We start from the raw sequence: 21,838 nt of genomic DNA, 5'->3' as shown, positions 1-21,838 counted from the left end.
GGAAGCTTTCCAATTTTTCAGCCTTATTAAAATTTTGCTATCTGAAATCGGATTCTTCCGATTTTTCGTATCCTCATAGAAAAATTCTTAAGTCTTCAAATTATGTTCTTTCAAATGGAAAATCCCCAGAGAAAATGCTCTTGCAATTCCAGTCTGACCCCGTTTTCTCAGGAAAAATGAGAAATCAGGATTTCAAGAACGAAAAAACAGTAACTGTTGGCGAATACGATGCGAAAAAGCAAGCAATGTTGCCCATTATTGCTAAAAAAAATTAGGATCGCAAAAAATGCGCCCTGAGAAAACTATTCATGCACGGTCACCGGATGCAATCCCGGAAAAAGATCCCTTAGTTTTCCCTTTTGTTTGTGCGACATATTCTCTCTGATGCGAAATATGCAATACAGATTTTTCAAGTCTGTGAGTTGGCACCTATGCGTGAAGTAGTTTTTTTTTTACACAGCCTTTATGCTTCGAAATTCCCACACCCAACATGAATGAACGCCAGGGGTCTCTGCCACCGGACTTATCCCGTTGCCAAGATCTCTTCCAGCCCAGCTTCGTCGAATTTAATATTTAAATTTGAACGTCGTACGATAATGTTCATAGTCAATTTCTTAGGGAATTTGGGGGTTGGGGGAGGGATAAATGAAAGTATAAGAAGTTTCGAAAGCCTCCAAATTTGTCAATCCCTAGTTTTGAACCCGTTTACTTATTTAGTTATGTTGGAAGATAGAGATGATTCTGCTCGAAATTGCTTATACGTTGGTTCTCACCTGGTAGCTCGAGGCAACTTGGGGCACCTCCGAAACATCCGCAGATCGGTCAGCAACAGTGCCTCACGTTGATTTAAATTTAAGTGTCATTTCCAAAAAAGGTTCAACGTGAGTGTAGGGTATAAAATTTTCGGAACTGCCGCATTTTGGTGTTATTCACCTTTCATTCTTTTTCTTTCTTTCAATCCGAGCACAACTCAGGTCTATCGCCATAGGCAATTTACTACCTAGTGGGTTGTGCCGGAAATGAGAGTGTGTGAACCTAACAGCCCAAGTGCGTATCCAGTGTTGTGTCTGATTTTTATAGTGCCGCCATCTATATTTCAGAAGTTAAGTGAGTGAGAAGCGTAATGATTGAATATTTCTACCGTTTGTATGCCTGTTGCTCTCTGTGGTGAGACTTTTTAACGGTAAGATCGGCTCACATTCGCTGTTCGGAACCACAGAAAACAAACTTCAGCTGACCATCATTGTGGTGCCGGTGGGGTTTGAACCCGGGACCTCACGATGTTAGTCCGTCACTATGACCACTCGACAACCACAGTGACTTGTGCTGTGAACCTCCCGAGACATAGTAATAGTAAAACAATTTCATTTCGAAAGCGGGCCGCGAGCCTGGTGCCCAGACTGGAAGAGATATCAAAACAAGAGTGATATCATTGGGTTTGTCTCATAATGAGGATCTACACTCAGACACAAAAAAACACCTTTCATTCGTGTGAAGGTAACTGAATTTTATGTTCACCTTTTCGAATACAAGTTATGTATGTACATCAGGGCTAGACAAATCCCTGGTATTGGCGTCTACAATTTTCTCCGTGTAGTCTCTTAATTTCAAGCTGAAAGCAGCACAGAATGTTTTGGAATTTATAGCAGCCTATCTGTTTGTCCAGCCCTGATGTATATGCATTGTTTTGATTGGCACAAATTTCCTCTATCATATGTGCCAATGCTTCCGATTTACCCACCTTATTGAAATCTTTAGGTCGGAAATCCAATTCTTCCGATTTTTCGTATCTTCATATAGAAAAATCCCTAAAAGTCATCAAATTGAGTTTTGTTTGAATGGGAAATAAAGAAAATACTCTTACAGAGTCCTTGCAATTTCAGGCCGACCCCGTTTCCTCAGGAAAAATATGGAGGAATCGGGATTTCAAGTACGAAAAATTGGTAATTGTCTCCAAATATGATGCCAAAAGCAAGCAAAGTGGCTAATTATAGCTAAAAGAAATCGGGGCAGTGAAAAGTGAGTCCCGGAAAAACGGGTTTTATATATGGTTACCTATTTGAAATTTCTAAAAAGTCCCGGATATTCCCTATTTGTTTGATATATTTTCTTCGATTAAACTACAGATTTTTCAAGTTTGTGAATTGGTACCGTGAAAAATGAGTCTATTCGATGCTCTATTCTTGGCCGGGTCCATAGATTGTGTCTTTTATTTACTTTTCGCCTTTCCGCAAATTATTGAAACTTTGTCTTTCAGCGGGTAATTATTTGCAGTTTTGCTGGTCCGCAGCTATAAAATAGTTGAAGAACATTGGTGTCTATCTAGATCAGGGCCTCATAATTCCTTTTTTCCTTAAGGTGCAACCCAAAATCAACAAGATCAACTTTGCGACCAACGACACCTTTGATTCCAAATTTACAAATGCTTGTCGAATATTACGCGTTATCATAGGTGCCCATGCTTCCGATTTACCCGGAAGCATTCCGGTTTTTAGCCCTATTAAAATCTTCCGGTCGGAAACCGAATTCTTCCGATTTTTCCTAGATTTGTACATTTCCTAAAAAATTTGTAAGGTTCCTGAAAATTCCCAAACTGTTTGTTTTGCAAAAATGAAAAATCCCTAAAGGAAACCTTTTTAATTCCTTGAAATCGTACGCTGACCATGTTCTCTTGACAAAAATTCGGGGAAATTTAGATAAAAAAAAACTGGAAATCGTCGATTGTTGTCAAATATGACGCCAAAAGTGAGCGAACTAGCCAATTATTGCTGGGATGGTGGGAAATGGAAGAGTGACTGAAAATCACAATGGATTAAAATGAAAAGAATGAATGAAATTATTCCACACACACACACAAAAAAAGTTTTTGCATGAAAAACTTGCGATAATTATATTATAATTTGTAAGTTGCCAAATAATTTTAATCCTTGATTTTAGTGAAGAATAAAAACTCAAGTTGATTACATTGAAAATTCAGGAAGAACGGGACATCTAAAAAAAAAAAGCAGGCAGAAAAATACTGGAATGTCCCGGGAAAATTGGTAATATATGGTCACCTTATGCATTCCCTTGAGAAATTCCCATTTTTCTTGCATGGGGGGGGGTCATTCAAATATTACGTCAGCATCGGGGGGGGGGGGTTCGCTGACTTTTCATGACAAAGTGGGGGAGGGGAAGTTTGAAGGTTGCTTATACGTCATCATCCACCCCTTTTTGAAGACATGAAATATTCTAAGCTGCTGACGAAATTTCGCTGACAGGGGGGGGGGGGCAGTGTTTTGCTGACTTCTGCTAACAAGGGGGGGGGCGATCAAAAATGAGTGACAATCTGCTTACGTAATACTTGAATGGCCCCATGACACTTTTTTTTAAGCAGCAAAATATTTAGTCACGTGACAAACTACAGATTTTTTTAGGTCTCAGAATCGGCACCTACGCCTTCTAAACGAAATGTTTGGCTTTCGAAATTAGTGGATCCAGTGGCGTAAAAAATTTAAAAAAAAAACACAATCTCTGAAGCTCCTCCTGATCTTGAAATCGGCATGTTTTGGATCCAAACACGGAATCGAATACCGCAAATTTTTCTTTACTCTTGTATAACGTGGATTTAGAAGCAGTTATTTTCGAACGGGGGTGTTGTTTCTGTTTTTTTTTGGGGTGAAAAACTCGTGGGAACGAGATATCGCGTTTCTTTTTTTTTTTTTTCGCATAATGACAACACGGATGAATGTCATTGGTAGTGCCACCATGTTGTAAAGAGAGGTAGATCCATGGAAGCGTATCTTTTTTTTTCTTCTCTCGGCGGCAGCAGCTGCGATGATGAATGCAATCTTGGTGTGGTAAAAAGAGGACGTGGTGGTGGTGGTTCTTTTCTTGAATACAAGTGGAGCCTGTTTCCAGCTTCTCTTACGTTCCCTCAGCATATTTTTTTCTTCTCCTTTCCTTACCTTGTTCCGCAAGGCGAGTTTCTCTTACTTTTTCCGCTTTTGTTATTGTTATTCCACGAGTAGACCGTTTTTGCATTAATGTCACGTATTGCTTTACGATATACTCTAGCGAGTGTGTGAAGAAAAAGAGACGCGAAAACCTCTTGTGTGTGTGTGTTTGTGTGCAATAGCCGATGTCCGTGGTTTGAAAAGAATTGGCCTTTTTGGTGCTCTCGGTCTTTTGAAAGAAATCTTGATTTCGGTATTCGTGCGAGCGTTTTCTTACTCTTTTACCTTTTAACCCTTTCTGATGGTTGTGAGTGGTCTCGGGGCTCATTTGAATATGTTCTCTGAACAAAAAAGACTGGGAGGAAGACTTTGCTTTTTGTAACCTGTTGATAGGCTCATGCGTGTTTTGTTTTAGATTGGAGGTGGTTTTGGTTTTTTTTCCCGCTCCCTTCAGCTGTTGCATATTTATGTCTTTGTGTTTTTCCGGTCGGTGGTGACGAGACGCTCGTGTGAGAAATATTTCGAGCAGTTGAAATGTTGCTTTAAGGTACAGAGATCAGCGGTTCTCACTCAACCAGTGCTCAGCCCCAAGGGCTCCTTGTGCACCTCCCAGGGGCTCCGCGACGACAATGAAATGAATCAGTAAATTTGACAAATAAGTAAATAAGAGAGGCATTCAAGGTTCTGCCATAGAAATTATACGCAAAAAAAGGGCTCCTCGAGTCAAACGGGGCTCCGCCATAGAAATTATATACGGAAGAATTAATTACGGCTCCGCGAGTCAAAAAAAAGGTTGAGAACCGCTGGTCTAGATCATAGTTTCCCAACCTTTTTTGCCTTATCGCCCCCTTCTTCAGAAGTTCTCCCCCCCCCCAACGCAATCTAACCCATAGGATCCTGTGTTATACCTGTAGCTTCTACCGTCGCCCAACGGGGGCGTTAACGTCCACGTTGGGAATCACTGGTCTAGATGTAATATACGCGCGCTTTGACCGTAGGATGATAAATAAAATACGCCGGAATTTCGCCTCCCCCCCCCACCGGCCATGCGCAACCCGGTTGTGATCACAGCGCCGCAGCCTTCGCAGTACAAAATCCAACAGTCTCAACAAGAGTCTTTTTTCTGTGCCGACTGTCTTCGGGTTGTCTTAGTTTATTAAAGTTGACGCTCGTTATAACGACCCCCCCCCCCTCGTCCTGCCGAAAATGGACGTTATATTTGAAGGTCGTTACACCGAAAGGAAAAACGGGTTATTCGTTGTATGGAAACATTTGGAACTTATTCTACGGGTCGTTGTAATGGAATGGTCGCTATAACGGGGAGTGGTTATAACGAGTATTGACTATATTTTGTCTCAATCAAGCCCATTCTTTTGTAAATCTCCCTTCTCATTCATAGCTGGTTAGGCACGGGCCCGTAACTAGGCAGGGGCAACCAGGCCCCACAAAAAAAATGTATACTATTTTGCATAATCCTTTCAAGGGGGGTCCTTAGAAAAAGTCGGCCCTTAAAAGGCATGCTACAGCCCTAGCTATTAGGCGTAGTTTCTGACCCTTTCCACGTTAGGGTAGTAACTTGCAATTCAGCAGGAGGCCGGGATTGGGTTTGGTCATCCCAAGTTCAAGTTAGTCTAGTGCGTGTTGCTTGGCTCGCAATGAAATATTTCATGATCTGTACACATTGGTGGGAAATCTCAGAAAACCACTAGCCTGCAAATGTGTGTGTGTAGAGATCCACCTTTAGGCTTCAGTGACCGGCGTTTGATGCAGAAGCACTGACATGAAAAAAATATTTAGAGGGCTGAAAGCTACCAGTCTTGTCTATACGGGACTTAAGCTTGTACGCAGGAGGGGGAACCAGTGTATTTATTAATTATTGGCTAAATTTATTAGGGGTCCCTCAAATAACCTCAGCCCCAGGTTCCGGCACCTATGATGTTTGTGGCGATTCACTTCTTGAAATTTTGCCCACAACCATGTTGAGCATCTTCAGTCATAATTTTTCAAGAACAGCTGGCGATAACAGTAACCTTCAGAGACCATGTCTGAATAGCACTACTTTCTACCCACAAGCAGGGCCGTCTTAAGAGCATCATAGGCCCCCAGGCCAAGTGATGTTTTTGAGGCCCTATCTGGAAAATTCTTGAAACTTTCAACCACTTCTCATTTTTGTAAAGCCCCTCTCCTTTTGAAGCCCCCCGGGTGGGCTCATGCGTTAAGATGACACTGCCCACAAGGCGTCACTGAGATTATTGTATCACGCCAATCAGTTCTGAAGACCTGGCTCCAAACGCTTTGTAGGCTCTAATTCCATTTATTTCAGGTGTGAGAGAGTTGACGCATGGAAAACAGATATGCACTTGGAGTGCACAAAAATAATAACCACCCACATTAAAGCGAGAACACTGTGGAAATAGAGAAGGAAATGTTTTATAATTTAGAGGCCCTGAGTCATCTGAAATCATGGGTCCACCTGGGCATCGTGGTGCATGTTCATGAAAGGACTAATATTAGGACATATACTTTTCTACCACTGATTACAAAAAATTGAAAAGCGTGATAAAATACCAACTCTGTTGAAACGCCAGAAATATTTTGGACGCACATATTTTTTATTCTATCATTCCATGTAGTAGCAAGATTTTTGCTCAACCGATGAGCCAGCTCACAACACACTAAGATCTGAACTCAAACTCAATACTGGGCTTTTAAATGGAAAATAGTTTTATCTGGGTCTTTTAATCATAACTTCTCTAAATAACTGTCTCCGTCATCATGAACATCATAGAATGGGACTTGACAATTCCCAGGTGCCAAGTTCGTCACGGTGACTTGCAAATACGCATTTATAGTCTAAAGTTTTTCCATGTACGATAATTAAATTGGAGTCTGAGGGTAACACATAATTTTTGGAAATTGGGCTTTTCTGCGAACACGGGAAAGAGTGATCTTCCTTCCCCCCCCCCCCCAGACAAGTCAAAGGGAACCCATTTTGGGTCGTTTTCCTCATTGTGAAAAAAAATATATAAAGGGTGGGCAAAAAGTCTGTAGAAACTTTAAAAATGCATAAAAACCGGTAAAATAACTGAAATAGAAAACGGTTTGCAGGGTTGGCATCGTTAGGTCACAAGAATTTTTTTTAAGACAGGAAGAAAAAAAAAACTGCCGATATAGGTGACGCTGATGTACACAAGTCAAAGAAAAGATGCGCAAATAACAAGCAGAATGCCTCCAAATCGTTTATTACAGCAGTATGTGTTCCACATGACCACCACCACAGGGGATAGCACATTGCAGGCGAGTCACAAATCCAGCAACGGCAGAGTGCAGCAGGTCCGGATGCATGCATGGCACTTCTCGGCGGACCACATCTTTGGGTTCCGACAGTTTGGATGGACTGGATCGATACACTTTTCTTTGAGTGCTTGTGTACGTCAACGCCACCTATCTGCTGTTTTTAGTTTTTTCCCCCCTGTCTTAAAATTCCAGTGACCTAACGATGCTAACCCAGCAAACCGTTTTCTATTTTGGTTATTTTTCCGGTTTTTATGCATTTTTAAAATTTCTACGGACTTTTTGCCCACCCTGTATATGCTTGAATTCTGTAAATTTTTCTGGGCCCTAAATGTTTTTTATAGAAATAAGAACAATGCAAGGCATTGGTTATTCAGTATTTTGATTAAACGGAGAAATGCTTTTTGTGGTGTAATTTTTTTTTCTTCCTTTATCGAAAACCTGATAAAGTTGGAACAAGTTTTATGTTTAGGTGATACATAGTTTTCTCCCGTTCTTTTTTCATAAACCAAATCTCTTTTCTTTTTTCTTCCTTTGCGTAGAACAAGGCAACACTCAAAGGCCTCTGATAGCTCCTCGCCCAGTGAGGCCTCCCATGTGGCTGAGTAAAGCTGAGCTCACTCAAGAGATTCAGCACTTGACTAACCTTTGCGAAACTAGGACCAAAGAGCTCAACAGGCTCAAGATGGAAGCCCGCAAAGTCAGCACTGGGTTTGATGCTCTGGCAGTTGTGATCAATTTCATGAGCTCGGATGTGAGTATATCGGATAAGATGTTATGTAGGCTGTTATTTTACATTGACCATTTTACTGCATGGAGGTCAAAATGCTTAATGATATAACTTATTAATCATTATTAATGCAGGACCGCAGCCAGTAGGTAGATTTACGGTTTTGCCACCTGTGGGCTATACAAATTTTGCTGCCCTTCTGGCATGGTTAATGGCTCACTTACACTGTTAAATTACATTTCAGAAAATTATTCAATCAATATGTTATTTTCATGCTTCCGATTTGGAACATAGATGACGGCATCTCCTAAAACAGTTCAATCTAGTGGGCATGCATTTCAATAGCCTTGCATCAGCAGCGGAGGGAACCCAGCTGTGATCCAGTTTTCACAGTGATAATTGGCCGGAGTTGTTTTTTATGGCTTTCCAATTTTCGAGGCACAGATGTAAGCGGATCTTGCCACACAATTTTTTAATTTGCAAGGTAGATGGCAGCACTTAAAACACAACATGCATACTTCAGACATCATAAAATGCATTACACACACACACGCATCATTTTCTGGTATGCACCAATGTGTTAGAAATTCTGTAGAATAACATTTGCGATAGCTGCATGTATAGTTTAGTAAACACTTTAACACAAAGTGTGCATCATGACCAGGGTCGCAATTAGATATTCTGTAAGCCGGGGCAAGAGCCCATTTTGGCGCCCCCCCCCCGTAATCGTAATGCTGAATGCAGGTTTGTTGATTGAAATCTATGCCTCCTCAGGTTCGGTGCCCCGGGCACCAGACCTACCAGCACCCGTAGTTGCAGCCTTAATCATGACTCTTAGGGGTGCCTCCAACCTATGTCAGGGAAGTCGTGATGGGCTGACAGTATTGATTTGTCTGTTCAGTGCTTTGAAGTGGTTCTTCATTTGGTTATTCTGGGGGAGCCCCCTAATAAATGGTGACTAGATCAAGGGAGCCACGGGTAACAAAGAGAACTACTGTTGCAGATGGTATGCATTAAACCAGCGGGGTTCCTAAATACTTTTAGTTGGGTACCCTTGGAAATCTTGGCATCTGCCACGTGCCCCCATTCATAGCAGCAGAAACTGCAGCCATTTATTAGTTGAGCATATTCTATCCAGCACTAGTAAATGTGATGTGATAGCAATTCCTGGCTGCTTTCATAATTTTATCGATAGATGTCTCCACAAGTGCAATTTTTGTCAAATTATAGCAATATTACCACTGCAGTCTTACAACATTGCAGCTGTATTTTTGCTCGTTAATTTCTTTTAAAACTTTTCTTTCGAAGTTATTTATATATTGATAATTTTTATTTCCAACTTCAATTACCTACACGTATATACTTTACATATACTGCATACCTATGTAAATATTATACATAATATTTTGATTCTTCTATTTTTGATAACAATTTATCATTCGGAATCTCATGTACTATTCTCTCAACACTATTCATTCTATTCTATATTCAGCTGAAGGCTTTTGACAATCCGAGCCTTGCTGCGGAAGTACAAGAGCTGCAGAGTAAGCTGGTTGAAGCAAAGGAGGAACTTGGTAAGTTTATTAAGATAATGCTTCCAGTCATGGGATCCTATGCGATTCTCAATCTTTTTTATGTTCTCTACTCTTATCTCTACTCTATCTTATCTCCTCTTAAAGCTGGTACCCCTATTTATGGGACACCCTGTTAGAATATTATCTGATTTTGCTGCCCTCTTTCTATTCCAGTCTGAATTTCTCACCCATTCTCAGAATGTGCCACCTCTGTGAAAATTACAGCCTGCTTAATCTCTTCCCTCCCTTACCCCCCTTCCCTGCATGAATGAATCTTTACTTGTTCATCAATTCTTGGCAATGAGTCAGGATTGTGAGAGGTCCATCGGGTGTTAGGTTCTTTCACTGAGACAATGACTCTGTCTTATAACTCTTGGCGAAAATCAAGATGTGTCCTATCCACACCGTTGCTAAATCTCATTCCAGGGGAGTTCTTTTCATTCTCTCAGAGGAAAAAACAGTTCAATGGAAGTGATTCTGAAAATTCGCTGACAGTTTGACCAATATTCCAGACAAAGAGTTCCAGAACTCAAAGGAAATAGACCTTTTCTGGATTTTATGTCAAAGTGAACTTGGAAAGAAAAGTCAGCTGGTTTATACTTGAAAATTGAAGCCAGGCCCCTTGCAAATCACACAAGTGAGCTATCCAGGGAGGGCCACCCTTACCAGACGTGGAGGCCCAATGCAACATCGATAACTGGGCCAGAGGAGTCTTAACTATTTTGGGCACCCCCCCCCCCCGTATCTCCGATTTTATATATTCTGTGGGAGAGGGCAGATCAGCATCCAAAAATTCATACATCATTACAAAATGTACAAGAACGATCAAAAATATACATACAAAAAAAATATAGATACATTGTTGTGATTGAACAAAAAATAATAATAAAAATTCGGAATTGCAAAACACTAATTAGAATTGAGGCCTAATGAAAGAAATTGAAGAAAGTGTCCGAGAGCTAATGAAAAATCAGAATCCATCAATAGAAAGAAAAATGGAAAGAAAAATAAAATAAAAATTTCAAAATGGATGGAAAATTCAGAATTCATGAAAGAGATTATTGGCATAAGTGCGGGGGACCCGCCCAAATGTGCGGTTTAGTGCAATCACATCTGTCGCACACCCCTAAGAGCAGCTCTGGTGGTGTGGCATACACCACTGGAGACCAGACTCCGCCCTCCTTATTTCACGCATTGTGGTGTGAAGCCCAGAACTCTTCCCAGAGTAAGTAAGAAAAAGTACATTATAATGCGAATGCAGGATAGTTTCAATGATACTATTCACGGATATATTCATTGCGAATGATACTATTGATTGCGAAGCTCAATAGGATTTCTTTTTGATGCTGGTTACTTTTGGATATGTCCTCATAGCCCGACATTTCTCAGCTTAGTGAAGGATCCTAGGATTTTGCTTGGGGACCCATGATACTGTTGAGTTGGCTTTGGACTAAAAAAAAGGATGCAACTTAGCCAGATGCAGGCTTATTTATTTCACGGCCCTCTTTAAAACGAAGTTTCGCAATTCCCCAGTAATCATGAACACCATGGTGCATGCTAGGTTTACATTGGCAGCCAATAATGACTATCAAACTACTATTTCATGATCATAATAAAAAAAAAACATTTTAGAAAGCCATTTGACAATAGTGCCCACTGCCCAGCAAAAAAATTTCAAGTGTGCCCCCAAGCACTTAACGATTGGGGGGGGGGTGTTGGGTTAAAGAACCAATTATCTACCTAGGGTCACCACTCGATAGTCTTTCAGCTGAGCAAGAATGAATTATACCTCCCTCGTGTAATTTTAAATAACTTTAAAAGAATTTAGCGTCCCTATCTGGTCCAGCTATTGAGTTACAAGATCCATCTACATCCTTTTCTTGGCTTTGTGGAGGGGGGGAATTCAATGAAAATCCTGGGTCAGAGAACACAATGTCTAAATTTTACAGTTCTTGGACAAATTTTTAAGCTATTTGTTTTGTCAAGAACATTTAGGTCAAAATAGAATTTTTTGCCACCTAAAATTCAGCAGCATGGTACAGCTGCATCTTTTACACCTGCCCAAGTTCGGGCCCTGAACTTGGCTTTCTTCCTTGCAACTTAGCTCAGTTCGAATTCAAGCCTATTATAAAGGTGTCTGACAGTATTCCCCCCCCCCCCCCGTAATTAGTTTCACTTATGCAAACGTGTATTAGGTTTTCTTCTGGATGTTAACCAATGAAAACTTTAGTGCACATGATTTCTGACACTGATTTGAGCCATGTGCTTAGCTGTACAAGCTTCTCTAAAAAATGCAAAATTGGTTACGATTTTTACTATTTCAAATATGCTTCTGGAAATCGGTCATTGTTTTCTTTGTTTGGCTTATCCTTTTTCTCGAGAACCTGAATCATTTCTCAACGGCTTAATTTTTTTTTCTCCTTCCTATTGTTTTGTAATTTTCTTTTAAGCTATGACAGCATTTGTGGGTATAACAATTGCTCCCAAATAAGCTTGATTGTCTTCAACAATACTTTCCCAGAACATATCATTAATCAACTGCTTGTCATAACTTTAGGGAAAAATAGTTTTCTTTTAACTACCATTATTTTTATGTACTGTACATTGTGTGTATATTATTTTGGCAGCTGCTTTACCTCTTTTTCTTCCAATTTTACCAGCACATTACAAGAACGAAGTCGAGAGCTTGAACACCAGTCATGTTAAAGAAATGGAGCTTCTGTCAGAAAAGATGCAGAAAGAGCATAATGATATAGTTGAGAAAAGTAAGTGAACGCTGCGATATATTCTTCATATTCATACGTCGAAAACCTTTCAAAGATGGACACTTGGCGCTCCACAAAAATGTGACTTCACACAGGTAGATTATCATGTAATACATAATGATATGCAGTGGTAATTATCATGCATTGGTGAAAAAATACAAATATCAAAAATGTATACAAATACTGTTCCTGATGCCACCATTAGCGGCCACATTTCCTTTGATAAAATTAACGTTCAATTTCTTGACTTGCATACTATCATCTTAGATAGTTTGGCATGCTAATTAGATCAGGACATTAAATTTACAGTATTCTGAACAGTAGCAGGTATTTGGTTAATGCAGATGATTCATTTTGAAATCACATTCATTAGCCGAAATACGATTCCCTATAGGCTTTCATGTATGATCATTTAATTAGTTCCAGTTATTGCCTGAAATTCGAAGACACATTTTGTAAATCGCTAAGGAGCACTATAAAGAAAGCAAAAATTGACCATAGGCTAAAATGAACGGCTTCAAAATAGAATAAATATGCAAATTTATAGGAAGATGAGATAATGAATCTATTTACTTCACACTGTGTACACTAGTGATAGTCAATCCACAACCTCTGGACCAAATGCGGCCCACTTAGTTTTGTCTGGCCCAGGGTTGCAACCAGATGCTTGGTCAGCTGGGGCAAGCACGCATTTTGGCGCTCCCTCATAATGTCGAATGAGAGGTTAAAGAGTGAAATTTGCACCCCTCTAGTGTGGCACTCGGGACACCAGACCCACCTGCACCCCGCTAGTTGCGGCCCTGGTCTAGCCTGCTGCAGAATTTGTGGCGTTTCACTTCTAAGCATAAAAATTCCAATTATAAATCAATGCCTGAATATATCCAGCCAGCCAAAATTCTTTGTTTTTTGGCTCACTAATAAAAATGTTTTCCCATCGCTGATGTACACAACCAATGAGTTTTTAGGTGTCCCCCATCCATTTGCAATTTGGTCAGCTCATTTCTGTCTCTGATACATGCAGGTGGAAAAGATGAGTTATTCTAGCAGTGTTCGACAATACGCATCTAGATACATGATTCATGCATCTAAATTTAATTTTACTACCACAAATTTTTCATTGAGGAGTGAAAATACTCCTTCAAATTGTAGATAATGTTTTTAATAGTCATTTCTCACTGATAAAAAAAATAATAACCCTTAAGATTTTGGTGAGGAGTGAAATTAGTCTTTAAAATTACTAGGAGCTAGTGTTATCCGAAAATGTATGTCCAGACTATCAGTTTGATCCTAAAAGTCTTGCGCTGAAAAAACTCATGCTATGAAAAATTTCCCGGCCTGCTAAAAATGCAGGACTACAGACAGACTGCTTTATTGTGGTGTTTATTCCCCATTTTGTCATCACTGATATCAATGCCATCACATTAATTCATGCCATCTGTAATTAACTATAAATCCATAAGTCCCTTTATCTCTACCCTTCTATTCTGACTATGTCCAAGTGATGCACATTTTCACTAAATCCAAACTTTCAAATCCTCTATCTCAGTGGTTCCTGAAGTATGTGTCGTGAACCTCCCCTAGCTTAGTCGCAAGAAACTTTCCAAAATTAAAACCTCCAAATAAGAAATGTCTATTTTTTGCAACATAAATAAAAATATGTCGAAACTAAAAAACACCTTCACTCAACTGAGCAGCTATTTACCATGCACCATATAATGTAATTTTATCAAATTCTACTTGTACAATAATCAATATACCGAATTGATACTTATACAGGGTCGCTCAAATCAAGGTGACGCAAAAAAGTCTATGTTTTAACAAGTCATTTACAATAACATTACAACAATATCATTAATGGTCAATTTCAAGTGAATCATTTTGAAATCGAATGATTCTTTCTGAGTCACCCTTTATACAAAAATCACTGGAGATACACTTCACAACTCTTCCAACTTGCAAAAACGAACACTAATTACATCAAAAAACAAAATAAATACATGCGTTAGTATAACACTTGGAAAAATAATTTAGTTTTGGATCATTTTATCAAAAAATCATTTACTATCAAAGATCATTATCATTTACTATCAAAAAGTTGATGTCCCGGAAAACAAACACACATGGTCACCGTATATAGTGGGTTTGCCGATAAATTTCTTGTTAAAACGGGGGGGGGGGGGGGGTCAGGCTTTAAAACGTTTAGGAACCACTGTTCTATCTGTTCATCAAGCGAGGATAAAATTGTACATCATTCATTTATATGTTCTTGTTTTCCCCTTTTAATAGAGAAGTTTTGTTATGGCAGACCTTAATTAAGAAAGTGGCAACTGACAGACTGCTAAAGTGAGCGTAGAATGGAGGTAGTATTAGCATTATAGTAGGCCCCCCAATTATGCACCCTAATGTAGTCTGGACCTAAGGGTAAGCAAAATCTTGAATTATAGGGGGACCTTATCAGATTTTAAGGTATAATAAAAAGAAATGGGAGTAGTGGAAACTGCAGTTTTTGAACAAATGTTATTTTAAATTACATTACATGAATGCAATAATTTCAAATGATTACAATGCAATAAATTTATGGTATTCACAATGTACAACATATATTTGCACACACTTTGGAAACGGTACCTTCACATAACGTGCAGAGAAGCTCTTGCTATACGTACTGAGATTTGTAATTAGAAACCGTTTGAGGTATTTTATATGTTTTGCTACACTTGCTTTTCAAAAAGTATCTTGGATAGCCTAAACTTTGGTTAATAAAAACTTCGATAAAATACTTTGTGACCATTGCTGCCTGGCAGTAGAGTGGTTAGGGAACTAGCTTCTGACTGTGCAGGTGTGGGTTTGAATCCCGGTTTAGGCATGGATGTCTAACACTAACAAATTCGCTGGACAGATCATGCTGATCTCTTGGGAATCCGTGATGATCACGTTATTATTTATCATGTTTTTACCAGTGTTTAAATGGATTATTCAGTGTCTTATCATTCATTAGTTATGTTATTGTATAATCTAGTACATGAGTTTTCTCTTTTTAATAAGAAAAAAAAACAATTTTGTGATGTATATGACATGTCAAAATTCTAATTCCTTTTAGTAACCGTCAAACATGAAGCAAAGATGTTGAAGCTGAAAGAAAAACATGATACTGAGGTAAATTTTCTGCATATTATTTCACTTTAACGAGTAAATTCATTTTAAAAAACAATTTTAGTTGTGGCCAGCTTTAGTTCCAATAGTTGCCTCTATTCTTCTCTGGCACGGTGTAACCATTCTTTTATTGGAGTTTCTAAGAGCTGATATTAAAGGATGATCTTAACTGAGTGCTATAGTGTCATATAAGATTCGTTTTCAACTGTATGGAGATTGGCGCAGTTGCTGGCTACTACTACTAGTTAACCGTACATGCACCTCGTACACATTCCTCTTCAGAATTTCTAATGAATCTTCACATGCCGGAATGTGTGACCCTAACGTATCCATGTTGTAGAATTGCACTTGTTTTGTGTTCATGCTGCTATCTGTTTTATATTTTCTGAAGTAAAAATGGAAATGGCTTTTTAAATGGGAGGCCGGCTCGCATTCGTGCCTCGAAGGCAGTTCGTTATTAGGGATTTTTAAAATGTTGTGAGAATTTTATAATCTTTTTAATAAAATTCTATTTCAATGTTTTTTTATGAATATTTATTTTTATGTTTCCTCCTCACTTCAACTTGTTATTCTACTAGGTGAAAAGTATGACAGATGCCCTAAAAGCCTCATGTGAAGAAGAGAAATTACAGAATGCCAGAATGGTTGATGATTTGAAGAAGGAACTTTTGAAACAAAGAGAAGGTCAGGCATATTTAAGAATATATTCCGAGCAGATATTATTTTTCTACTGTTTCAACAGTTAACTTTGTAGTTATGTGTGTGATATATCATACAGTGAATTGCAGTTGTGCAGTCAAGAGGCATAACTGCGATGCTATTGCAGTTATGCCTCTTTGAGATGATTAAATTTTCAACAAGTTTTACCAGAATAGAGCAGATGCATCCAACAAGAGTTTTTTTTAGTTATGATTATTGATGCTGCCTCTAATCATACTGTATTGGAAAAGCTCTAAATCCTCATTACCTCCAATTTTATCTGCTAAATGAAAATTCCCTCATGTTCATATGTGAAGGGTATGCAAGCTGCTTAGTGACACTGGTGATGAAAATGCTTCTATGCGCAAAAGAAACAAGTCTAAACATTTTAAGTGAAACTAAGGACTAGGTAGGTGAAGCAGTCATTAATTGATGCTTTGAGAGGCTATCTCAATTGTATGCAGGCCTGTAACTAGGCTGGGACAACAGGGGAAATGCTCAAATGGGAGTCCCACAAAAAATGTACACTTAGTCTGAATATTTGTTTCGCAAATTAAATCTTGTCATTTGCGGAGGGGGGAGATAATTCTTGTGTCCGATGTGTGTTTTTACCCTTAAACAAGGTAAAACTAATTTTGTCAAAGGCATTTTTGGTTTGGTGTGGAGAGGGTTTCTATTCAGATCCAATTATAGCCTATATTTTTTTAGCAGTGTGTATATGCTCAGGCTGTGACTGGATGCTTTGTTGACCAGCGCAAGCACACATTTTGGCACTTCTGTGTAATGTAGAAGGAGCAGTTAAAGAAGGAATTTGGCATCCCCTCTATAGTCCAGCACCCGGCGTATCAGCCTTCCCTGCTTCCCCCCCAGTCACGGTTCTGTATGTACTATACTTTAATCATTGAAAAATAAGAGGAGTATTAAGGGGGACACCCCTCTTTGTTTGCTGAACATAACCCTTTCAAAGGGGGATCCCAAGAAAAAGTCTGCTACGTAGGGCCCTGATTCTATGTATATTGTAAAAACGCCCATGTTTCATTAGAAAAATGCAATTTCATATCGTAGTAGATAAAATATATTTTTCTAATTTGTTGAAATGGCTTTGAAATAACTGAGCAATTTCTATTGAACTCAAAATGAATTAGAATATATTTTAGCTGACAGGCATGAAATACAATTCTAACCGGATACCATCTTTTTACTCTATTCCTAGAAATGGAAATATTTCATCAACATGAACTTGATGATCTCGAGGAGAGGTACATGGAGAAGCAGAACTCTCTGACAGCAGAGATAGAGAAACTTCAAAAGAAATGTGAAGATGCTCAGCTGCTATCCAACAACATGGAAGAAGCACTGCAGAAAGACACTGATTCAAAACTTCAGGTAACCAAGCATTAGATTCATTTATTTATAGCGTTTTAACCTTTATGCTGCTCCCACCGTGTGTGTAAATAGATGATGAGTGTATAATATCCTACTAAATCGGTTTCAGATGGTTTGGGGTGCAGGGAGGGAAAAAGGGAGAAACTTCATATTTTCTGACTTTGCACAGTTAAAGGATTAAATGATCAAATATAAACGTTGTTTGATCGAAACATGTACCCATGTCTTAAAATACGAACTTTATGAATAAGAAAACAATCATTATGATAACAGACTGATGAAAGTAAAAAAGTGTTTTAGATAGTTAAACATCCATCATTTAAATAACTGTCACAGCTCTGAACTAGGTTCTCTGTATCCTTCACAGAGTCTTGTTGCATCTCTTTAACACAGTACCACGAACTGCGTTCAGATCATGATTCATCCTGTGCCCACTTCTTTCAGAACCTTTTTTAATGGACGTAGTTGTAAAGGTGGCAAGATGGGTGATCTGTGATCCACAAGATCTTGCAAAAAAAAAAAACTCCATTGATGTAAAATGTCTATGTGAGAGTTCTGCTAGCTGTCTGTTTTTGACAGCTGTTATAATTTCCCATGCAGTGCCCAATATTTTTCTCTGTTAATTCTGGGACCAACAGGAAAATTATCTCTCAACAGAGATTTATCAATATTGAAATACACTGTCAACATGATCTTGCCAGCTAAAATAGTTGGCTTCAGTCATATTAATTGAACCTTAACAACCTTTGGGCCTTTGGCAGGGAAAAGCACACTTTAGAAGACCTCAACTTTGGAAAAAATGTCCGGTTTTTTAACAAAGGCAATTTGTTTAAATTTGAAACCCTAAATTAGTGGGGCCCCATGCGAAAATTAGGTCTAGCTTAAACAGTCAATAATGTTTCAAAAACTTTAGTCTGCAAATGAACTTCCCCAGCATAACTTTTGTTACTCAAACTGTTCCGTTTTGGAATATAAGGCTTTCATAGTTTCTTTTAAGTATATGCAATGTTGTAAACAAGTTATTTTTTTAAAGGAAGCCATAGAAATCATCTGTTCCTCTATCTGAAACTTTTTCATAGTGACGAGTTATTCAAAATTAGTGACAAGTAAATGAGGGTTTAATAAAATTGTTTTCTTTGAAAGCTACTGTTATCTGAAGAAAACGATGACTTAACCAGAGTGATGACTTATTAGGGTGACAACTTAACGAGGTTTTACTGTATTTGCTATATCTTAATCATAAATTCTAACTTATATGATAAATTATTAAAGGAAAAGTAGTTTCTTCCAGCTGGTTTATTCCGCCAACCCTGTTTTTGATAACAATACATATTTAGTATAAAGTAGTAGTAAGTTGATGATGATTAATTAATGAATATTTGTAAAAGACCTAATCATTCAGTCAGTGGTAGAAGAAAATAGGCTTTCACTGATAGGATCAGTGAAATCCTAAAATAGGAATGTTCACAAACATTTTTTGGACTTTCACCCGTTCAATTTGGTAAAGACATAAGATTTACCAGGTTTTCACCACAACGTATATATAGAGAGCATGTTTTTGAAGTTTTGAAGCTGCTTTAATTAGCGAATATAAGATTTTATCTAATTCGATAACACAGCCATTATTTGGATTATGATTTGTGAGATCATTTTTTGTTACTTTGAACAATACCATCTCCTATTGATTTTTCTTCATCTAATAATTCCTGTTCTTTTACTTAAACAGTGGCTCACATCAAAGAGGCAAGATCTTCAGAATGAAGTCGATAGTCTGAAAGCTGTTCTAGAGATTAAAAACAATGAGTTGCATTCCTTGAGGAAGGAAAATTTGGGAATGCAGAAAGAGGTAAATACGATTTTTGGCGAGTCCTTTTTTCTCTCGTAACTCCTACATCCTGAAGTTTGGGTTATAGATTACGACCTTTGTGTCAGCGGGGGGGGGGGGGGGGGGGGACCATACACCAGGATTTCCCATTGGTTCCCTCTATTAGTTAAAAAATAATGGGATTAATCCTAGGCTCACGAACTTGAAGCCATTTTAACAGTTATGATAGTTCCTTGGACTGAGTAATGGACTGAAGCCCTTGTACAAGTCTGATACGATTGATGTTGAATGCCATTCAAGTGATAAGAGGGGCTGAGCCATACTCAGGCTGAAGCCATGTCGGTCTCCCCTCCCCCCCAAGCATGACTACTTTGATTCTATTTTTATAAGTAATAATTGCAAATATCATCTCAATTTACTATTGAATTATGCCAGGAAATTGTGTAAACTGGTATGCATAATTACAGTTTCAATATTTGCTTATGCAATATTATATTCACGTTTTTGTTTCCAGCTTGAAGAATTGCATGTTTCAAGAGAGAAAATCAAGATGCTACAAGCTAGAGCTGAAGATCTTCAAGCCTTGATGAATGAAAAAGTTCGCATCGAGAGGTGAGAATTCTAGCATTGATAGAGGGATACAGTGGGTACCCGGATTTAAGAGTTTAATTCATCCTTGAAAGTTACTTGTATCACAAAATGCTCTAAAATAATGGAGATATCTTTAATTAGTTCCATGTCTCCTTCACACACACTTTTTGCATTATAGTACTCATACGTAAGTAAATCATCACAGTATTTCACGCAGTTTTAAAAATAGTTTTGCTTATGAGATAATGCAAATGCTCAAAGCTTTCATCCCCACAAAAAGCATACATAGGGTGTCCCATGAATTCAAAAGTACTTTAAAAATTCATAAAAATTGAAGGAATTGTTATATTTGAAGGCTGTTGTTATAAAGAAGGGATTTTTTTGGTGCAGGGAAAAAAGTTCAAATTCTTGACGATAGAGGCCACTGCAAATATCAAATCATTGATGATTGGACTGGAATCTTTCTTCACTATCTTTTGATGTCCAAAACTTTTGGAAAGCTTCCTCTTGTGATTTATGGCAGAGGTAAAATAAGTTTGCCAATAACAGGGAAATTCACGGGGAGAGAAATGAGCTGTTAACTGTACACCTGGCATTCTATAGGACTCTGATTAGCATATTTTCAGTGATTTGCTTTTGTGCAGCACCCCCTATTGGCAAATATTAAAACTAAATTATTTTTCCTGTGCCGAAAAAAATTCTTTGTGAGAATAACTTTTTAGCAAAGTACATTTCTTTAATTTTCATGATTTCTTGAACTATTTATAAATTAATGGGACATCCTGTAAATCAAATATTTGACTAAGTTGAGTAATTTTAGCGAGTTTTGCTGGTAATTTGGGCTACTCACAAGTCAAGTCACATATTTCTCAAGGTACTGTTTCTTATTCTTTTTTAAGTGATAAGTCAATTTTGCTTAAGAACAAGGGTGGCATCTATCTGTTCTCAAAAAATATCATGACATTCACTACTACTACCTAATTGTACATGCACCTTGTACACATTCCTCTATGGTATTCCTAACGAATTGGTACATGCTGGAATGTGCATGTATGTGTAGTGAACCTGACATGAAGTTTTGTTTCTGTGTTATGCTTGTTATGTGTAGTGCCGCCATCTGCCATCAGTTTTCCTAACTATGAGTGAAGTGAGATGATTCAATAATTGTATCGTCATATGCCTGTTGCACTCTGGGACGAGACTTTTTAACGAGTAGATCGGCCCACATTTGTGCCTCACAGTTGGGAAAGCATTGGCCTCTCATGCTGTCCTCTGCTCTGTTTCTGATGTTAAACATGGACAGTGTACATGATTAGACCATGGCATGAGAGCAAAATTTAATGATTGTTCAGAATAACATGACAAAATTAAATAATTCAAATTTTTCATACAATTATGGTACAAGATTCGGAACATAAAAGATTATACAAGAACTTTGTAATTATAAATTCTATGATGGGAAAAAAGAATTTTCTTTTTCCTTCCTTATTTTGTTTTTATATCACATTTTTTATGAATTGAAATATGGCATCACTAAATTAATGTTTGTTAATTATCAAAAGGCAATTATCCAACGAACATCAAGTGATGAAAGAGACATACGAACGAGAAACCAAAATCAATAAACGTCTCTCGATGGAGAATGAAGAATTGTTGTGGAGGTTGAAGCAGGTCTCCGAAACTTCTCTCATGACTGTACCTTTACCTGATGAACCTGAAACAAGTGAGTGATCATTAAATATATATTTTTTAATGAAATATTTTGAATGTAGAAAGTTTGAACTGTTTGTGTGATGCTATCACCAGAACACGTTACTGTCTGGTTTTAAGTCATTAAATTTTTACAAATTGATCAAAAAGCATACTTTTGTGTAATTATTAGGCAT

General features: G+C 38.1%; 1 protein-coding gene across 6 annotated transcripts in view; it reads left to right on the top strand.

The window, feature by feature from the left end:
• Positions 1-21,838, top strand: part of LOC149065001 (uncharacterized) — a 145,776-nt gene that overhangs the window by 108,600 nt on the left and 15,338 nt on the right. For all 6 annotated transcript variants that reach the window (XM_089254925.1, XM_089254924.1, XM_089254928.1 and 3 more), the window contains 9 exons: positions 7,772-7,983; positions 9,452-9,533; positions 12,194-12,298; positions 15,399-15,454; positions 16,030-16,135; positions 17,364-17,536; positions 19,263-19,382; positions 19,876-19,973; positions 21,515-21,675. In XM_089254925.1, coding sequence (XP_089111051.1) covers positions 7,772-7,983; positions 9,452-9,533; positions 12,194-12,298; positions 15,399-15,454; positions 16,030-16,135; positions 17,364-17,536; positions 19,263-19,382; positions 19,876-19,973; positions 21,515-21,675 — 1,113 coding nt within the window. The remainder of the gene's footprint in view (positions 1-7,771; positions 7,984-9,451; positions 9,534-12,193; positions 12,299-15,398; positions 15,455-16,029; positions 16,136-17,363; positions 17,537-19,262; positions 19,383-19,875; positions 19,974-21,514; positions 21,676-21,838) is intronic.

Source organism: Pholcus phalangioides, unplaced genomic scaffold (genome assembly GCF_987345545.1).
Source record: "Pholcus phalangioides strain wild (caught in Gottingen) unplaced genomic scaffold, Ppha-v1.0 ptg000042l_1, whole genome shotgun sequence".
NCBI classification, from domain to species: domain Eukaryota; kingdom Metazoa; phylum Arthropoda; class Arachnida; order Araneae; family Pholcidae; genus Pholcus; species Pholcus phalangioides.
The sequence above is the reverse complement of the archived record's forward strand: the minus strand, read 5'-3'. Positions and strand labels throughout refer to the sequence as shown.